Source organism: Papaver somniferum, chromosome 1 (genome assembly GCF_003573695.1).
Source record: "Papaver somniferum cultivar HN1 chromosome 1, ASM357369v1, whole genome shotgun sequence".
Classification (NCBI taxonomy): Eukaryota; Viridiplantae; Streptophyta; class Magnoliopsida; order Ranunculales; family Papaveraceae; genus Papaver; species Papaver somniferum.
In genome coordinates, this window is record NC_039358.1 from 175,064,662 (window position 1) to 175,086,452 (window position 21,791).

The 21,791-nt window shown below is 36.2% G+C and overlaps 1 protein-coding gene across 1 annotated transcript; it reads left to right on the forward strand.

Annotated features, from left to right (window-relative positions):
* Positions 1-2,259: 2,259 nt before the first annotated feature.
* Positions 2,260-20,823, forward strand: LOC113354436. Its single transcript, XM_026597769.1, has 3 exons — positions 2,260-3,134; positions 3,274-3,523; positions 20,038-20,823. Exons 1-3 carry the CDS (start codon positions 2,260-2,262, stop codon positions 20,821-20,823), a joined length of 1,911 nt encoding a protein of 636 aa, XP_026453554.1.
* The last annotated feature ends 968 nt before the right edge of the window (positions 20,824-21,791 follow it).

Below are 21,791 nucleotides of genomic sequence, written 5' to 3' on the forward strand. Positions count from 1 at the left end.
CCCAGGAGTTTTCACTATTTACAGGCCAAAAGTTATCTTTGTACCCCACAAATTGCTATTTGCACTCCAGGGATTGCTAAACATAGCCCAAATTGCTAAAGGGACACCGTTGTTAGATAAGGGGAGGTCATCTTCAACCTTTTGAATTTAAATTTTGGCGGGAAAACTGGTTGCAGATTTAGGGTTTGGATTTTGGGTGATTTGTAATGAGGCTAAAGCTCTGAAATTCAATGGGTTTGCTCTAGTCCGATATACAAGGATGGTAATGGCCTTAGAAGCAATCAGAATTGACTTGATAATAAGTATTTCATGAAAACAGAGTTTTCAGTTTGGCGGGAAAATATTGTTCTTCACGGACAAATTAGGGCTCGAGTTCTGAAGGTGTTTCGATGAGATTCAATGACCGAAATCAAATGGGTTTGTTCATAGGACCTAAAAAAATATGGTATGGGTCTTTGTTTCGATCATAATTGGCTGTAAACATTGATTTGGAGAATGAACAGGTTCTCGGGTTTATCTTCATGCGGAAAATCTGTTAAGAAATTGGACGAGTTCGACTGAGACTATACCACTGGATTTGAAATTTCATTTACGCTCTGCAACCCGGCGATGAACTCGGTGACTTATTTCTTCCTTCATTTCATCATTTTCTGTGTAGATCTTCATTAATTCAGGTGTTTTTCATTGATTTAATCTTTGTTTTTATCATATCCTCATGATTAACAACCATTAATTCAGGTGGTTTCATGGATTCTGGCCTGAAATCCACCTGTTTAGATGAATCTCATTTAGATAATTCAAAACCTAATTCATATATGTCTTCAATTAAAGTTCCATCAATAGAACTGCCTGATGATTTGTTTGAAGAGGCTCTTAATCCATGGAGATTTTCACTTATCGGAAGATTAAACTTACAACATATCAAATTTGTGGATGCTGCTGTTATTTTACGACAACAGTGGAAGTTAACTGGTGAATGTAAACTCATTCCATTTGGGAGAGGATTCTTTACGATTAAGCTGGATAATGAAGTTGATCGTAGAACTATCAAAGATGGTCAATGGGAAGTACTAAATCAGGTTTTACAAGTAAGAAATTGGATTTCAAATTTCAGACCATCTAATCAACGTACTTCCAAAGCTCAAGTTGAGGTTCGTTTTCCTGGATTGGGTTTATAATTCTGGAAGGAATATATATTATTTAAGATATGTAAAGAAATTGGAACTTCTATCAAGATTGATGTTGCTACTGCAAATTGTGAATCAAGGTATTATGCAAATGTTTTGGTTGAGATGGATTTCGCTCAACCAATTCCAAACAAAATATGGATTGGAACAAAATATGGGTTTTTTTTCTTCAAAATATCTCAATTCCAATCATTCCAAAGTACTGTCATCATTGCAAGATTATTGGCCATTCAACTCCAGATTGTCGAATTGGGCAACCCAAAAGTAATACTGAAGGTAATGCTCCACAGAAAACTAAAGCAAGTGTAGGATCTCCTCACACACCTTTTGATATATGTGATAGATCAGAAATTGAAAATTCACCATCCAAGGTACATGCTAGTACTTCTTTTTTAAATCACAAGTTGCAGTTAACAGAAGACTCACTAGTCACTAATATTACAAATCCAGTAACACAACAAAATTCCAGTGCTAACATAGTAGGAGGAAGATTTAGTGTGTTGAATTCTGATGATGACAAAGAAGAAAAGGATACGAGTAAAGAAGATTCTAATGCAGAGATAGCTCCACCACAATTAATGCAAATTGCTGAGGTTACAGAACTTGAAAACAGTGTTGTCAAGTTTATTGATGCTGGCACAGGAAAGGTAACTTCACAACTTGTACCTTTTACTACTTGGTCCTCAGTAGTTAAAACTTCAGCAGAAAAGATTTCAAGTTCATCTACTATGAGTAATACCTCAAATACACAAACTAGTCCTGTTTCAAAGAATGCAAGTGAAGTTGTTAAGAATGTCATCCCAGGTAATAACTCTGGTGGAAAATTTGTTAATCCAGTAGCTCATAAATACACTTTTAGAAGAAACATTGGCAAAGGAGGTCCAAAAAATCTCCAAACCAAACCATGAAAATTCTCTTTTGGAACTTAAGGGGCCTTGGAAGACTTAGGGCTCAACAAAAGTTACATTCTTTAGTTAATCAATTTAATCCTTGTCTTGTTTGGATTGCTGAACCAAAAATTAAGTGTACTTCTTCCTTTTGTAGTAAATTAAATTTACCTGGTATGCAATATATGGTAATTCATAATGAAACTAATGATCACAAAAGTAATATATGGTTATTCCGGAGTAGATCAATTGTTGCTCCTTTTGTTTCAATTACAAGTCAAATGATTACAGTGGCTGTGGATGAAATGCTTGTTTCTGGTGTACATGCTCATGTTAATGTTGTTCAAAGAAGGTATCTATGGTCTGAAATGCAAGCTATTAGTGAACTCAAAAAACCTTGGGCTGTGTTGGGTGATTTTAATGCAATTATATCCATGGAAGAAAAGGTGGGTGGTAGATTTCCTTCAAGAAGATCAATGATTGACTTTAATGATTGTTTAAATGCTTGTGAATTAATGCAACCTCCAAAAATTGGTCTAGAATTTTCTTGGTCTAATTATCAGCAAGGTAGCAAGAGAATTTTATGTAATCTTGATAGAGTGGTTTTCAATATGAAGTGGTTACAAATACATAGTGATTGGGGATACAAGGTGGGTCTCAGGATTGCTTCTGATCATGCACCATTATTGGGTGGTTGTGCCAGTGTTCCAAAGCCAAAAAATGTTCCTCTAAGATTTCAAAAAATGTGGTTAGAACATCCCACATTCATGAAAGTGGTACAAGATAGCTGGGCAGAACAAGTACATGGTGATGTAGCTTATATATTTATGAAAAAACTCAAGAATCTCAAACAAATTCTTAGAGATTGGAACTGGAAAGTATTTGGTGATGTTAATGTTCAACTTCATAAAGCAGAAAACAATGTTAAAGTTAAAATGCAAATGTCAGATGTTAATCCTCATGATCAACAGGCTTTGGATGATTTGGTCACAGCTCAAAATGAATTAAATTCAAAAGAAGTTCAATATAGCACAATGATGAAACAAAAATACAGAATCAAGTGGGTAATGGAGGGTTCATTCAAACATTAAAATCAGGCAAACAAAAAATGCCATTTGTGAATTGGAAAATGAAAATCGTAACTTGGTTTCTGATCAAACAAGAATCACTAAAATCTTGGTGGACTTCTTTGAAAATAGATTTCAAGCTCATAATGTTGTTGTTGATGATTCTATTCTTGATGTCATTCCTAATGTTATCACTGAAGATGATCAATTCATGCTTGAAGTCATTCCAGAGGCAGAAGAAATAAAAACAGCAGTGTTCAGTATGGATGGTAATAGTGCTCCTGGACCAGATAGTTTTTCAGGAATGTTCTACAAAGCTTGCTGGGAAATTATTCAACATGACTTCATCAGAGTTGTTCAATACTGTTGGAGCAGGAAGTACGTACCTAAAGGTTTAAACTCTAACTTTTCGACTTTACTACCCAAAATTCCATGTGCAAAAAATCCCAATCAGTTTAGACCAATTGGTCTTAGCAATTTCAGTTTTAAAGTCTTCACTAAAATCATTTCCCTAAGAATGGCTAGTCTTATGCATAAATTAGTTGCTCCTCAACAAGTTGCTTACATTAAGGGTAGAAGCATTCATAAGCAAATTCTGTTAGCCTCTGAATTAGTTAATGAGATGAAAAATAAAAGAAGAGGAGGTAATTTAAGTTTAAAACTTGATATATCTCAAGCATATTGTAGTTGCAGGAAATCCTACACTACACCCCCCATATGATTTCATTGTTGATCAGCTCATTTTTAGGTTTACACTCTTAATTTTATTGATTAATTTTTTGATGTTCTTACAAGAAAGATAAAGAAGTCAAGAATGATCTCTGCTCTGAACTTTCTCTCCCCTATTTACTTGTTTCTTACTCAAAAAAGATATCTCCCCTTTTTACAACTCGGATGACTATTTATAAGGAAATACATAGTGGATGACAGCTAATCTGTCCTTTATTTTCGGATATGGTTTGCGACATTCTCGCAACCTTACAGATGTTAATTTTGCAAACTCTCTAATATTTCGCAGGATTATCATATCTTTCTCGTGATCTTAGCTGACATCATTTATTTTATCATTTCTGAAATTGTTCTGCGACGCTGTTGTATTGTGTCACTAATAATTTCGCTGAAACATCATCATTGCGAGATTCTGATCCTACATCTTGCCTCTTCTCATATCTTCTCTGTAAAGTAGAGAATGATGTGAGAAATGCCGTAGTTGTCCATCTTTTCATATTCCACATTTATCACACGTACTCTCTCTTCCATTTAATTCTTGACACGTCTTCTGTAACCTGATAGACACATTTTTCTGTTTAATTTGATCTCAATACTATATATTGTTGGCACTCGAGTTTGTACTAATTTTGGTGTTTTATGTGTTTGTAGGCACCTTTGGAAAATTCGGCTCGAAAAGTTGGTAAAAGCCCCGGAGGACACATGTTATTCGGACTCTCACCGTTGGATAAGGGGCACCTCAATTACTAAGGGGCACCCCAGGTCACCCCAAAAGGCATCTGCTATTCGCACCCCAGTACAGGATTAGGGGGAGGTCATCTTCTCCATTTGAATTTTGTTTTTGGCGGGAAAATGGAGAACACTTCTGCAGATTTTTGATCAAATTGTTGAACGTGTTCTAAGGAGATTCAATGGATGATTTTTGGTAGATAGTTGTGATATGGCCTATTAAACACACTGTGGGCGTTTGGTTCGACCAGAATTGGCTAGAATCAGCTAAACAATTCACGGGTTGAAAACAGGGCAGTTCGTGTATATCACGGGTTTCACGTGATTTGGAGAAGATTCAACGTGTTTTGTGCGTACATGGAAGACCCTCACAGCCTGTTGGAGCGTGAAGAAGTTAAATATGGTAATTTGGAGGCTTGAAAACGCGTGAGAAGATGAAACAGGAAAGAAAATATTCCCAGAAATATTTTCTTTACTGCCGAGTTAAAGAGAATTATATGGAGTGAATGAGCGAGATTCGATGGGTCTATTGGCTATAAATAGGTTGCTGGGGTTGAGTAGAAAGGGTGTCGAGAGTTTGGGGTCGACATGAGAGCTCAGGAGCGAGAAATCAAGAGTTGATGAAACACTGTTTCTGCTCCTGCTGATGATGAAGAACACCAAGAACACGAAGAACAGACTCGCAGGGACAGTCGTTTATCAACAGTGAAACAGACTCACAGGCGTGGGTCGTAGGTGTGGGTCTTAGAACCACAGCGACAATAGCACTTCTCTTTTATCGTTCTTTTGTGACGCTTCATGTGGGTCGCACATTAGCTGTTTACACCATTTTCTCTTCTTATCTTCATTGTAAACACCATTTGAGCAATAAATAAATATTTTGAGCGTGTTTTTATCATGATGAGCTAAACCCAACACTGGGACGACGGAGGAGGGTGAATTTCATACACGGGTAAATTTATTTTATTCTTTTTTATGACTTTTGCATTAATTTAAAATTGAAATATGATTTGAATTAATTGGTTGTTATTTAATTTGATGATGGATGCTTAGCTTAGGTGTTTTGATACATCATGATTAGGACTTACAATCGATGTTTTGAGAATCTATCTTGGAAAAATCAGAGTCCATGTTAATTTTATTGAGTTTTAAATTGTCAAAGAATATATGAATGAACCCTGTGTAGTGAATTCGGCCAAATCCTTAGTCCCAGTACCTCTCGCCCATTGTTAATATTTTTTGTATGTATATATTTTTTTTTAAATCTAAGAATTCCATTTCCTTCACAAGTCTGAAACGAATCTTTTTACCACTATCACTACAACCATTTGAAAATACATCAAATTTTTGGCGTCGTTGCCGGGGATTTGTGCTTAGGTAGAATTTTTAGGTTTTTATTATTTTTTATTATTCCATTTGTTCTTTTTACGTCTCTTTGGTTGTGTCTTTGTATTACAGGTTTGAAATTGGATACTAAAGACCTTGGAATCAAAGCTTAAAGCTAAAAGAGAAGGAAAAAAGACAAAGCAAACAAATAAAGAAAAAAGAGAGAAAAAAGAAAAAGAGAGAGAATTATTATTTTATTTATTTATTTTTTTTAAGAGACTTTCCTTTTTTTTTGTAATTATTATTATTATTATTTTTGTATTTCTTTTCATTGGACTGGACTTTGGACAATTTATTTTAATTTTAAACCCTACGGAAGGGTTATATATAAAAAAAAATATTAAATATAAACTGTTTGCAGGGAAGGACGACGATTGCAATATCGTCTCGACCCCTCGGGTTCGCACACTGACACCGGAGTCAGTGTCCCGAGTCGACTACAGCGGTTCTTCGCCCGTCTGGTACAGGAGGTAAACTTCTAAACACTCGCGAATCTCCTGTCAGCGGGTTTACTGTCTGCCTTAAGGTGATTATATGTTGAGGACTGAACCGGCTGCTTTAATTTCCTAGTAAAGGGCAAGAACTGGCCATATAAGATAACGGTTCGGATTTCATCACCGTTCCCTTCTTGCCCGCCTTAGGTAAACGAAACCTAACGCGAACCCAAGCTTAAAATCTGATTAGAACGAGACCGATAGGGTAACGAGCTTGGTAGGAAAATCTTTCGAAAAATATTGGTTACTCTTTTAAGCATACTTCAAAGTTCTTGATGGTTTCTGTAAGTTGAATGCGTGACTGCGCCGCCTTGTGATAGCGGTGAGGCCTTGGGTATCAAAGCTTCACTGAGCTTCCCTCGCCTCGATTCAACTTACATTAGCTCGGATTGATTCCATAGGGGTGTGCTCAAATTGTAACGAATTCCTTTTCGAAGGAATAGAAGCTGGTCTAGAAAACAATCTAAGTGGAGCCATCATGCTTTTTGTTTGCTAGATTCTATAGGTTTGATTTGGTCGAGTCAGCCTTGTTTGTGATTGTGTAGAATTCCCTTACAATTAAGAATGTCGAACTGGTATGATAGAAGCCAATACAATGATCATCGACCTGAATTTGAATATGGACATCATCCTTTTTATGACCATGTTGGGAATAGTGGTTGGGAACGCCATCCTTTGGAAGGATATGGGTCATACCCTAGTGAGCCCAATTATTATCCACACATGCATCAGTCTTACGAGCAAGAAGATTATAGTACTAGTTCTTCGTCTCTAGAGGATACAATCAAACTATTGAAAAGTAGTCCTTTTTATGATCCCTCTGTTCCTATTCCTCCTTTAGAAGAGTCCCTCATGAAGTTAGCTGAGTCGACGCGTAAGTTAGCTGAGATGAATAGTATAATTATAGACGAAAGAACTACAATAATGAGTGAACTTCTTTAGAAACCCTCAAGCGGATAGCTGAGACGAACGAAAGAATTGCTCGAAATTACTTGAATTGCCAATATAGTGTATCCAATAATACCCTTGAGAATGAAGATAGTTATTTACATAATCAAGATAACAAGGTTAGAATTGGTAGCACTACTTGTTTTGATGAGGTTCGATCATTTTTCATGTTATTATGATGAGGATAGTGTTGATGAGAATCATAATTGTAGGATAGTGATCAGGAAATGGATACCAATTGAGCTTTACAATGATATATTATTTCTATTCAAATCCAAATAATTTTAATATTATTCACCTATTCAAAAGGACGAGGATTTGACTAGAGATACCTCGTTTTAGACGATGTAGTATTTCTGTTTACAAAGCCGATAATGATTTAGAGGAAGTTTATTATGAAAATGTTTTAGAGTCTAGCGATTAGAAACAATAGTCTTAGACGAAGAAGAACTCGTAGAGCTTTAAATATGAGTGAGGATGCATCACTTGAGTATAACCTAACAGAAGCAATTGACTATTTTCAGGATTCCATGATCTAGAAATTAGGAAATTGTAGTTAGTCTACTAGAGACACCCAAAACTCTAAGTTTGGGGGTGATTATCATTCTCCTGTGCTTTACCTTTAGCTCTTAGAATCCCTCATGTAGGGCTTGACATTTGCCTCACCATTACAAGATTACTCATACACGTTTTCCCGAACCTAATATGTCCAGAAGAAGTTCAGTCGTTAGAAACCCATCCTCTGGTTGATGTGGTTTGCCCAGGCTATGATACCCATTGACTTTGTTTTCCCACCAAATAGTTTTCTTCCAAATGTGGGAACGTTTATATTTCAAATGTGTCGAATATTAAGTTGTGAGACTAAACCTAAATGCTTTAGGAAATTAGAATCGACACATTTGCTTAAGAGTGACCACTACTCTCATTGTGGTCAATTTTGTAAGTCAAATCTTATGACTTAGAGGATCCTCAGTTATTTAGGTTATTATTGTGCGCTTCTAAGATCATATTGAGTTTTTCCAGACTCTAGGACCTAATGATTCGGATCCCACCTATGAAGAAACGCAACCAATGAAAATATTTTATTTAGACCCTTTCTTAGAACCTGAACCTGAACCACAATTAGATATAAATATCTTAATCAGGAAACTAGATAAGGGCATGCTATCCTTGTTCACTTTCTTGGGTTATTGTAGTTTCCTTTGGTCAGCTCTTTTTGGTTTTGAAGACCCACAGTTATTTCGGCTGTTACTTTTTGATTCTATGAGGTGACTAATTCCTTCCGATGTCTGGCTGAAGACTTTAAACTTAGCACTTCTTGGGAGGTAACCCAATCTCATGCGACACGGTAATATCTTTCCTTAACTCTTTTGCTTCAAATGGTAACAGTTTCTCCTTGTTCATATGCTTTTAATTTTATCTTTAGAACATTGAGGACAATGTTAGATTTAAGTTTGGGGGTATGGGAGAAACTTTTTAGTTGCACTTTTGAAACTTCTAGCGTCACATGGTATCCGGTTAGCTAAGTTTACATACTGTTTCTCACCGAAAAGATAGAAATTGGAATGCTAGAGATAACAACTTATTGAGACATTAGAGAAAAAGACATTGAGATCCTTGAAATTCAGGAGAGAACTTGTTCCTTTTAGAGGGTAACCGTGATGGACCTAACCATACATGATGGAAAGGCAAGTAGGTCAGGAAATGCCAGAAAGACAAAGCAACCTCACAATGTAGTCTTAGTTACTGGATTGCGACTCTCTCTCAGTAGAAACTTATCATCATCAACAAGCGGAGCGACATCAAAATCTATGAAGAAAGTTGAAGACGTTTTAGGTTTAGAAGCAACAATAGAAGAGAATAATTCAAAAATCAAAGTTGAAGTTATAAGAGCAAATGATATAAGTTGTTAGAATCCATGATACCAAGACATCACAAGTTGCGAAGATCCAAGTTTTGAAAGTCCTTCTCTCATGGCCATGTAAATTTTTGTCTTGTAATTTTTTTTTCAAAAAAAAGAAAAATGAAAAAAAAAAATGAAAAATGAAAAATAAAATAAAAAATGAAACATCATTACGTTCTTTTTGTTCAATAAGGCCATAGGGAAGAAGAAATTTATAAGTCAAACAAGAAATCGAAGAGAAGAGTTAATTGTCAAGGTTCTATGAGGTTCGAGAGTTTATCATCAACAGTTGAAGACCGAAGAAGGCGTTGTTTCTACTGAGCACTGTGAGAGAGTCGAAGAAAGATGCATTTTGGTTGCTTTGTTAGTCTGCTTTCAATCTGGCACAAAATATTTCTAGCACTGGTTTAACTCATCACACGTAATTAGTCCAGCTGTGTAGCAGATGTCCCTCTCATTTTTATCTCTCTCCTAATCTTATCCAGCTGTAAAGCAGCGGACGCATCTTATAATGTTTATCTAGCTGTGTAGCGGATATCTCTTTATCTTGCAGTGGTGTGGATGTGTCTCCCCTTTTCTTCAGTCATCTTTAGAGCTGACACCTTTAATTTCTCTGGCATTCTACTTACTTGGAGATAGGTTGAGAATATGTATGTCCTCATAGCTCTTTGGATACTTGTGACCAATTAGGAGTAAAGGTTTTTTGGGTACACCTCTGGTAAACCCTCCGGAGACAACACTCCGTCGCTAGGGCCATCTAGCGGTTTAACGGCCTGCTGCACGTGCTAAGTGTAGTCTTTTTATCTTTTCAAAAATAAATTTTGCTCGAGGACTAGCAAATAATAAGTTTGGGGGTATTTGATAGACACATTTTTGTGTTTAATTTGATCTCAATACTATATATTGTTGGCACTCGAGTTTGTACTAATTTTGGTGTTTTATGTGTTTGTAGGCACCTTTGGAAAATAAACATTTTTTGGAAAATTCGGCTCGAAAAGTTGGTAAAAGCCCCGGAGGACACGTGTTATTCGGACTCTCACCGTTGGATAAGGGGCACCTCAATTACCAAGGGGCACCCAAGGTCACCCCAAAAGGCATCTGCTATTCGCACCCCAGTACAGGATTAGGGGGAGGTCATCTTCTCCATTTGAATTTTGTTTTTGGCGGGAAAATGGAGAACACTTCTGCAGATTTTTGATCGAATTGTTGAACGTGTTCTAGGGAGATTCAATGGCTGATTTTTGGTAGATAGTTGTGATATGGCCTATTAAACACATTGTGGGCGTTTGGTTCGACCAGAATTGGCTAGAATCATCTAAACAATTCATGGGTTGAAAACAGGGAAGTTCGTGTATATCACGGGTTACACGTAATTTGGAGAAGATTCAACGTGTTTTTTGCGTGCATGGAAGACCCTCACAGCCTGTTGGAGCGTGAATGAGTTAAATATGGTAATTTGGAGGCTTGAAGACGTGTGAGAAGATGAAACAGGAAAGAAAATATTCCCAGAAATATTTTCTTTACTGCTGAGTTAAAGAGAATTATATGGAGTGAATGAGAGAGTTTCGATGGGTCTGTTGGCTATAAATATGTTGCTGGGGTTGAGCAGAAAGGGTGTCAAGAGTTTGGGGTCGATAGGAGAGCTCAGGAGCGAGTAATCAAGAGTTGATGAAACACTGTTTATGCTCCTGCTGATGATGAAGAACACCAAGAACACGAAGAACAGACTCGCAGGGACAGTCGTTTATCAACAGTGAAACCGACTCACAGGCGTGGGTCGTAGGTGTGGGTCTTAGAACCACAGCGACAATAACACTTCTCTTTTATCGTTATTTTGTGATGCTTCCTGTTGGTCGCACATTAGTTGTTTACACCATTTTCTCTTCTTCTATTCATTGTAAACACCATTTGAGCAATAAATAAATATTTTGAGCGTGTTTTTATCATGATGAGCTAAACCCAACACTGGGACGACGGAGGAGGGTGAATTTCATACACGGGTAAATTTATTTTATTCTTTTTTATGACATTTGCATTAATTTAAAATTAAAATATGATTTGAATTAATTGGTTGTTATTTAATTTGATGATGTATGCTTAGCTTAGGTGTTTTGATACATCATGCTTAGGACTTACAATCGATGTTTTGAGAATCTATCTTGGCAAAATCAGAGTCCATATTAATTTTATTGAGTTTTAAATTGTCAAAGAATATATGAATGAACCCTGTGTAGTGAATTCGGCCAAATCCTTAGTCCCAGTACCTCTCGCCCATTGTTAATATTTTTTGTATATATATATATATTTTTTTTAAATCTAAAAATTCCATTTCATTCACAAGTCTGAAACGAATCTTTTTACCACTATCACTACAACCATTTGAAAATACATCATAACCGCTGCTTTTCAACCGCTCATGTCTCTTCGTCTTAATGGTGTTTATTTCTTCGAGTAAAAAATCTCTTTTATATACTCTTCTTACCCCCTTATTCCACTTTTCTTTTTACTTTCTCTTCTATTTTTATTCTCTCATCTCTGCAACTCTGTTATTCTTCTGCAAATTCTGCTGCTATAATTTTTTCTTCCTTCAATCCTTTTACTTCTATACATTCCCATACTCTATATTCAAACATGGCTCCAAGTGGTCATAGATATGAGAAGAATTTACAAGATGTCCAAAAAGATCTTGCTGATAAAGGTTTCACACTCTCCACCATTCCTGGTGAGAATGCCAAATCAATTCTTTCTGTCAAGCTTTTATCTGATCAATATTGTGATGATCAATCAATCATAATTTCGCTAGGTCAGATTCTCGCAGGTCTCCCTATTCCTCTTTATAACCCAGATCTTCCTTTATTTTATGAAATTCTCGCTCATTCGGGATTTTCGCGAGCCATCTTCCAACTGAGTGGGGACTGCATCCTTCTGATGTTAGAGTTCGCTAATCGTGGTGCTTGTAGAGGATCTCTTTACTCCAAAGAAATTATGGATCCAAAGTTCGCAAACCTAGAGATAGTTGTTGAGAAGTATACAGTGGCGAATTTCTTTGAGAACTACGAACTTATCTCCATGAAGAAAGAGAATACTCGCTGGGGTATTCGCTTAAAAAGGAAAGATAACATTGACGAAGCCAAAATTCTTATGCAAGATATTGATTGGCATTCTGGTAAAAACACAACTCCTCGCCAATCCAAAGATGATAAATGTTGTGTTTTTCCTTTAATGTTAAAGGGACCCTACATTGTTGGGTCAAATGTTCTTCCTGCGAATCTCGCCGCTTATCAACCTTGGGTTTTCTCTTGGCCCGAAAAGGAGAAAGAGGTATGTTTCTCCCCTTTAACTCATTTTATATTTCTTTATTGATTTTTACTATTCTATTCGCTAACTCTTGCGACATTCCTCAGATCCAAAAACTGAAGGATAGTTATAACAGGACTGGGAAATCTAGTACTCTGTTAGCTCTTCGCTCATACACAGATGAGGTAAGAAATTTTCTCTTATGATTTTAAATAGTACTGTTACTTCCATGCTTCCATTTCTTATTTTTATCTGTATGTGAAGATTATTGCTGAAGTAGAAGAATCTGTTGATGCTGCGAAGATTGGTGATAAAGGTAAAGGTGCTCTTCGCAGGGAAAAATCAACTGGTCCTCCTCCAAAGAAAAGGAAAGTTCGTTCTTCTTCTCCTTCAAATGTTCCTCCTAACAAAAATTCTGAAAGTGACAAGGGTGATGAGGATAACGATGATCTTGTTGCAACTGAATATTCTCCACCCGAATCGTCTATGGCGAAGCTTTCTGGCCTCTTTTCTGATTCTCTACAAGGAATGGGAGATAGCCAATTCGCGAATACTTGCAAAGATCTAGCTACCCTTTGCGATGTCCCTTTACTAGATGGTGATAGATCTCTTCGTGGAGTTTCTAGATCAGTGACTCCCGACTTCTTGCATTCTCTCAATAGTCTGGTATACTTTTATCCTTTTACTTCTTCATTGTTATGACTCAAAATTTCTTTCTATATTAATATTTCTTATATTTTTTCGCAGGCTGGAAAAGCTTCTTTTGCTTTTGCCTCAGATCTAGAGAGAAGACGTGAAAATCTTGAAAAGAAGAATCTTCAATTTCGCAAAAACAATGAAGAATTAGAAGCTGAAGTTAAAGTTCTTCGCGAGAAGAATAGACAATTGGAAATTGATTCTTCCTCATATAAGAACAAAATTTCTAGTCTTCAACAAACTAATAATCAACTTTACGGTATGTTACTTTTCTCTTGTCTCTTTATTCATTCATCCTGTTGTTTTATCTTATTCACATGATCCTTTTTGCAGACATTTATGGTCTTTCTAATGAAGCTACCCTTCTTCGCTCATTTCCTAATGCCTTGGACAATGATACCCTTCTTGAACGTTTCAACAATTCCTTAAATTTCGCCTCTTAGAAATTGATCATAGATCCAGTTTAGGCTTAGCCAACAGATTTAAGCATCTCCTTATTGATTCCAAAGAGAAAACCAATGGGTTAAGAACCAAAATTAGCGGTCTCATAGATGATAAAGATCGTATCTCTGATCAAGGTGCCAAGGCTTTGGAGAAATTCCAAGAGGCTCTCCTTGAAGTTCAACTTGAGCGAGATGAAGCTAACCGCAAGAATACTGAACTCTGCGAAACGGAAAATCAAATTCGTTCTCGTCTTCTCATAAGTAGTGAGGATGAATTTGTTTGGGCTGCGAAAATTTTGGATGATGCTAGAAAAGATTTAGGCGTAAATGTTAGTCTCCAAGTTGAACATACAGCCTTGATTAGAGATATGATTTCTGACAGAGAAGGTTTCTAATTGCTATTCTTTACTAATCTTTTGCTCCTTATGAATTTTCATCAAGTTAATGATTAATTATCTTTTGTTCGCAGATTCTGAGAATAAATATCGTGAAAAGATTGAACAACTTGAAGCTGAAAAGGAGGAACTCGCAAAGAATCTTTCTTCTCGCAACGACAAGTATTCTAGATTAAAGAATCAAATCAAGATCACTGTTGCGAATTTTAAGAATGACGATATGTATTTTCGCAATCAAACCATCCAAATGGTTTGTGATGATCAGAATATCCCACATTCCGATTATCCTTGTCTTTTAGAAGAAATCCCACAAAATACTCCCAGTTTGATTATCTCTGATAGCGAAGCTGACGATGAAGAATCTGATAGTGATGGAAGCTCTGATGGTGATGAAGATTCTGATGCAGATAAAGAGGAAACAAATCTGATGAAGATAATGAAGGATTAACCAAGAAATAGTATTTACTTCTTTCTTTGATTCTTTGTAATATTTATACATTTATTTCTTCTTTCTGTATATTTGTGTTTCTTTCATTTTGACCTGCATAAATTAAAACAATTCTTCTTTGCAATACAGTTAATTAATATAATCATTAATTCTTGAATTTTTGAGTAAGTCTCTCATATGGAGACAAATAAGATTTTCTAATTTCATACATTGCCATACTTGCCTCTGTTATTTGAATCCAAATGAGAGATTTCATAAAAAAATTCTTATTGTATAACTTCGCAACCTTTTGCGAAGTGAATTTTGTTTCTTTTCAAAATCTCATTCATGTGTGGTCTTATTTTGCCTTCCTAATTAAAGGTCTTATTATGCCACCTCTTGTCATTGCGACAAAATCGCAGGACGTCCTTGCACTTTCATGCAAAAACCCATTGATCTTGCCTTAACTTTTTCTTTTGTATTATGGCCTCTTCAGGAATGTTGCGACAATATGACAGGCCTAAATATTCTTGCGAAAATGAAGCCTCATCACATTGTCGTCTTGCGACGAAATCGCAGGACGTCTTCGCACTTTCATGCGAAAACCCATTGATCTCGTCTTATCCTTTTCTTTTGTATTATTGCCTCTTCAGGATTATTGCACAAATATGACAAGCCTTAATATCCTTGCGAATAAGAAGCCTCATGACATTTGTGTCTTAAGACACTTATCAGCTCCCTAATGGAGGGTGCCGCCCTTATTCCCCCTGGTTGCCCCTTCAAGGAGACGTACTTCTACCATACAAGGTTAGCTCCTCCCATCCAGTCTTAATAACAACCAATTGTTTTCGCAGCCTCTTATCCCTTTTACCTATAGGGTTTATGGTTACGAGACTGCACCCTAAGTGGGGTTTTCTTCAGGCCGAGTGCAGCATAAGCCAAGACTTGTCAAGAATGGCAAGGTACGCTTCAAACGTCCCCGGCACTCTTGACTCAACCGTGTACCTCGGCGCCTTGATCAGATCTGCACTCCTTGGGAGAGTCCTTATTACCTTAGTCGCCCAACCAAAGTCATCTGCTTAAGTTGAGAATCCAAGGTGCCTCTCCCGGATGGGCTTCATTGACCCCAAATCTCCATGACTCAGGTACCGGTGGCGGTGTAGCCTTTCCCCGAGCCATGCAATAGGTACCCCCTAATATGACGTACTTTAGGTCTTACATTTGCCTCTTGCAAAATTGTATTCGCGAACTAGGGTGTACGCCATAAAGGTTCGCTTCTTTCTCTTTTGTCATTCTTCTCTGATTATTTTCTGTAAAATTCATTATCTCTGCGAGAGTCTCGCAAATCATTATATTGTATCTGAATTTCGCAATCTCAATTTTGTTGTTCAATCAAATGTATTTTGAGAATTTTACTTATTGCGAGATTATCGCAACAACTTAATCATTCATACATTTCTTGTTTTTATATCTTTGCCATCCTCTGCTTCTTTATTATTTTCTGCTACTGCTTCCTTGGTAGTGGTATGTTCATCATTTTTATTCTGAGCTAGCATTAATTTCGCAACATCTCTTATCCTTTCCTTTCGATTGTATCCACCATCAACCTCTCACTTATTTGTATATCTTTGATTTTGTGTCGCCAGTTTTCCTTCTTGTTTGCTCTTCCTTCGCAAGATTCTATCTCAGTTTCGTAACATCTCTTTCCTTCGACCCAATCTCCCTTTATGATTCCTACACCATTGGGGTGAGGGAATTTGATGCATTGGTGGAAAGTTGAAGCTACACCTAGAGTCCCATGTAGCCAAGGTCGACCAATTAACGCATTGTAAGGTGATTCTACATCAACGACACAGAATGAAATTTCAGAAGATATTCCCTTCAATGAAATTCGCATAGTCACCTCCCTTTTAGGCTTGTTAGCAGTACCATTAAAACCATATATCTTATATGTTGATGGTATAAGATCATCATCTCTTCCACCCATGGTTTTATAAGTATGATAAAATAAGATGTTCACAGAGCTTCCAGTATCGACTAGAATTCTATTGATTGCCCATGAATATTCAGCTTCATCATCCTCATCTTCTTTCGGTTTTGGATTAATTTCTAATTTTATTACCAATGGATTGTCATGCACCTCTTCCCCTTCGGGAATTTCTTCTGCGGTAAAAGAAATGATATGTTTCTGCCATTCCTCTAGTGGCGAAATTTTCGCAATATTCATAATTTCTCTTCCATCATTATCTCTTGCGAATACCCTACTCAAAACATTATCATGAAAATCTTCAATTGTCTTATATGAATGTACGATAGAGTGACAGAATAGATTTTTTGCTTTTGCACCAACTTCTATGAAGAATGTTTTTTCTTATTCATCGTATTCACTTTGTGATGATCTGGTGGTAGTGTCAGTGGTTGAGATTGTGGATGCCCTACGAGAAAATCGTTTAGTTTTCCTTGATATATCATTCTCAAAATAATTCTCTTTATATTTCTGTAATCGTTTGTGGTATGTCCATGAAAATGATGATAAGAACAAAATTCATGACTTCTGTGGTTTGGAGGTGGTTCCGTTCCCATGTTCCATGGTGTTGGTATATTCTCCATCAAGATTATAGCTTCCCATATCTTCTCCACACTTGCATTTAGAGGTGGTATCTTTATTTCTTCCCATACTACCTTGTGACCTCCTTGTCCTCCATTAAAGTTTGGTCTTTGACCTCCATAAGTTTCTTGCAGTTGATCGAGTCTTTGAATCTTGTTATTTCCTCCACGATTGTAGAAATTTCTTTCTCTTTGATACTCTTCTTGATCTCGGCTCCCCATGGCTACCAATTTCTGCTGATTGTTACTTGTCACATTCTCTTGTTGTACTTGCGAAGTATTCGCCACTGTGTTTATTATCTTGGGTAATAAGCTTTCATTCGTTGTTTGTGAGCTGGTGTACGCAACTGGATATGATTCCATTTCATTTTGTCTTTCTTCTAGAGCAATGTATTCTTCTTGAAGTTCTCGCAATTCAGTCATTGTAATCGTATTCTTGACTCTGAAAATTTGGACATACAATAGGTTTGTTGCAAACATAGCATTGATAAATGATAATATGAGATATCTCTCATCTACACGGCCAGCCATTTCGCTATACATAGTTCTCCATCTTTTAGTCAAGTGTTTCAAACTTTCTCCAATCCTTTGTTTTAATCCAAACACATCTTCTATACCAGGTCGTAAGAAATTATTACTTATATATGCTCCCAAGAATGTGGTCTGCAAATGATTGAAGGAGGTTATTGTATTCTTTGGTAAACCTTCAAACCATTTTAACGCTTCTCCTGTTAAGCTGGATGCGAAATATTTGCACAATACCGCATCATGATTTTCCCATTGTAACATGCACCTCACATAAGCTTTAATGTGCTGAATTGCACAAGTTGTTCCATCAAAAATGCTGGTTAATGCGGGAAAATTGCATTTCGGTGGTATTCCTCCTAATTCTACTTCCCTTGTAAATGGAGTTTTCGCAGATTCTTCTATTGCTTCATCCAATTGTCTTCTACCTACTTCTCCTCTGTTATTTAGCATTCTTCTCATTTCTTCTAATTCTTTCAAGATTTGTTTATTTACACCTGAATCTTGACCCATTGGTCTCTTTAATTTTGCTTCTCTTCTTCTGCGTTCACGTCTATTTTCTCTTGCGAAATTTTGTATCTCTTCTTCGTTATCCTCATCTCGTCTTCTTTTGCGATTCTCTTCCTCATTCCTATCTTGAATTCGCAAATGATGATGTCTTTCATTTTCCCCTCCATAATTTTGTTCATTTCTTATCAATTCAATTCGATGTCTTTCAGCCATTCTTTTTACTCTATTATACCCCTCATTGGGTTTTGTGTACGCCTTCTTTCTCGATTGTCATGATTGTTCTGGCGAATTGTCTTCTGAAGCTCTTGTTCTTCCATTTCCGCTCTCAATCTTTCACGTTCGCAGATTAAACGTGTTTGTTCAGCATTATGTCTTTCAATTTCTTCTTCAATTGTTTGTTGATTTCTTTGAGTTTCTCTCACATGTAAAATTCTTCTTCCTTCCTCTTGATTTCCTTCGCCATCTTGGTTATTTTGTCTCTGATTTTGGTTGTTCTCTTGATTTCCTCCAATTTGCCTATCATCAAAAGTTTCATTTTGTGGAATGTAACGATCATCGGTTCTTTCTCTATTTTAGGATATTCTTCATTAGGATTTGATATTTCTTCTTGAATATTGTTTCCAGCATTGATTGTGGATGAATTTCGCCTCATTTCTCTTCTAGTCGATCTTGAATATGATTTTGTAATACTTCTCGATCTTCTATTCTGTAGTCTTATATTCTCCATCCTTAATTCGTGATTTTGCCTTGTTAAATTCGCACGTTCTTCTGCCTCATCTCTTCTTTCTTCATGTATTCTTCGTCTCAATGTTTCTAACGCTCCAATTTCCTCACCTCCATGAATTATTCCTTCATCTGCTTCTTGATTTCTCTCTTCCTGTCTATAATTTCTATTTTGTTACTCTTCTTCTATTTCTTCTGCTGAATTTGATCGCCAAGTGTGTACGCTCACCCTGTCATAATCTGTATTCCTCTCTTGAACTAGTGTTTGTTGAATTAGCGATTGAATTTGATTTTCTCTATTATTTCTCATTCTAGCAGATTCTCCCATTTCACTTCTTTCTCTTCCAGCAATTCTTTTGCTTCTTCTAATAGTAGTCGGTTGTTCGGATGTATTTCTTCTTCTAGCCATTTCTTCAATGTTAACAGTATTGCAAGAAATTATGAAAATTTCTTAATCAATCACTTTTAAATTTTCACAAATCTCGATATCAATCTTTAGCTTTTTCTAGAATAATCTTCAATTGGTCCCTGTTTCTAGCGCCATTATGTAGTTGCAGGAAATCCTACACTACACACCCCATATGATTTCATTGTTGATCAGCTCATTTTTATGTTTACACTCTTAATTTTATTGATTAATTTTTGAATGTTCTTACAAGAAAGATAAAGAAGTCAAGAATGATCTCTACTCTGAACTTTCTCTCTCCTATTTACTTGTTTCTTACTCCAAAAAGATCTCTCCCCTTTTTACAACTCGGATGACTATTTATAAGGAAATACATAGTGGATGACAGCTAATCTGTCCTTTATTTTCGGATATGGTTTGCGACATTCTCGCAACCTTACAGATGTTAATTTCGCAAACTCTCTAATATTTCGCAGGATTATCATATCTTTCTCGTGATCTTAGCTGACATCATTTATTTTATCATTTCTGAAATTGTTCTGCGACGCTGTTGTATTGTGTCACTGATAATTTCGCTGAAACATCATCATTGCGAGATTCTGATCCTACACATATGATCCAGTGAACTGGGATTTCTTATTTAAAGTTCTTCAAAAATTTGGTTTTTCTGTGGATTAGTGTCAGTGGCTGAGAGTACTATTATCTTCTGCCAAAAATTCTGTCATGGTCAATGGTGGACCAAATGGTTTCTTCTCTATGCACAGGGGACTCAAACAAGGGGATCCACTATCTCCAATCTTGTTTGTTTTAATGGAGGAAGTCTTAAGCAGAGGTTTAACAAAGTTGGTAGAAACAAACAAGTTACAGCCAATGGTGACAAGAAATGGTATTGCTCCTACACGCATGCTTTTTGCTGATGATATTTTTCTTTTCAGTAATGGTTCAAAAAGAAGCATAACCAACCTCTTAAAATTGCTTGAATATTATCAGAATTGCCTTAGTCAAATCATTAACAGGGTTAAAAGCAAATGTTTTATAGATGGATGTTCTAATGCTAGAAAAGCTCAGATAGTTGAATTGTTACAAATGGAATTAACTTCTTTCCCAGAAAAATATTTGGGAGTTATCATTCATCCAGGTAGAATCAAGACTGCAACTTTATGGCCCATGGTTGAAATGATGCAAGATTACTTCGCAATTTGGAAAGGAAAACTTTTGTCTTTTCATGACAGATTGATATTGATCAAGCATGTGTTAAGTAGTATTCCTATATACAACATGGTTGTGTACAAATTGCCATCTTCAGTTATCAAGGAATGTGAGAAAATTATGAGGAATTTTCTATGGTCAGGTAATGCTGAAGTTAAAAAACCAAAAACCATTTCTTGGGAAGGGTATGTACTCCTTTTGCTGAAGGTGGTTTGGGGATTAAAAGATTATCAGATGTTAATAAAGCTCTGTTGATGAAAATGATGTGGAAGCTTATAAATTCTATGGAAGAATGGTCTTTATTTCTTGCTGCTAAATTTAAAGATAAAAATGAGCAATGGATTCATCAATGAAAACTGTCTTCTGTGTGGCCTGGTTTAAAGTGGGCGTGGCAATCTCTTAAAAGTGATGTCAGATGGCTTATAGGAAATGGAGAGCATATTTCAGTATGGTTTGATCTTTGGAATGGTGATTGTCCAATAATTGATACAACTTGCTTTACTGATTATGTAAATCTGAATATACATATGAAGGTCAAGGAATTGATACAAGATAATACATGAATCATTCACATTGAATTACAATGTTTCATTCACTATCCTCTACCAAAAATAAGTGGTGGTCAAGATGTAATGATCTGGAGTGGTGATATTAACGGAGTTTTTTCAACAGCAGCTGCAGTTGATAAAATTAGACACAGAGAACCAAAAGTCCAGTGGACTTCCAACATATGGAAATTTTTCATTCATCCCAGCATATCAAGCAACATTTGGAAAATTCAGCAAGAGGCTTTTATTGATGACCAGAAGAAAATTGATCAGGGTTACTCATTGGCATCTATATGTTGTGTATGCAAACAAGATCAAGATAGTATGACTCATCTATTGTGGTTCTGCAATTTCAGTGTGAAAATCTGGCAATGGCTAGGTAATATTTTCAACTTCCCCAATCCTTTCTTTTTTGATAGTGTGAAAATCTGGCAATGACTAGGTAATATTTTCGATGATGCACTAATCTCTCTGTTGAAATATGTCTTCGAAAAATGTAGTACTAGATTGTATATTCTTAAAAATTATCAAGTTAACTGGGGCATACGGTAATGTTTGATAATTTTTGTTTTCTTGAAAAAATAATTAAGCAGCTTAATCGAGGGAGTATAACACTAGAGTCCATAAAGGCAGGATTTCTTTTGAGTTTCAGATTGAAGTTCTCGCACCAAATAA

Bases quoted from the DNA above. Each gene is read 5' to 3' on its own strand.
- LOC113354436 (XM_026597769.1), top strand. From the start codon at position 2,260: ATGGTAATTCATAATGAAACTAATGATCACAAAAGTAATATATGGTTA. The intron at 3,135-3,273 runs GTGGGTAATGGA...CTTTGAAAATAG, and splicing joins AAACAAAAATACAGAATCAA to ATTTCAAGCTCATAATGTTG. The intron at 3,524-20,037 runs GTACCTAAAGGT...TCTGTGGATTAG, and splicing joins ACTGTTGGAGCAGGAAGTAC to TGTCAGTGGCTGAGAGTACT.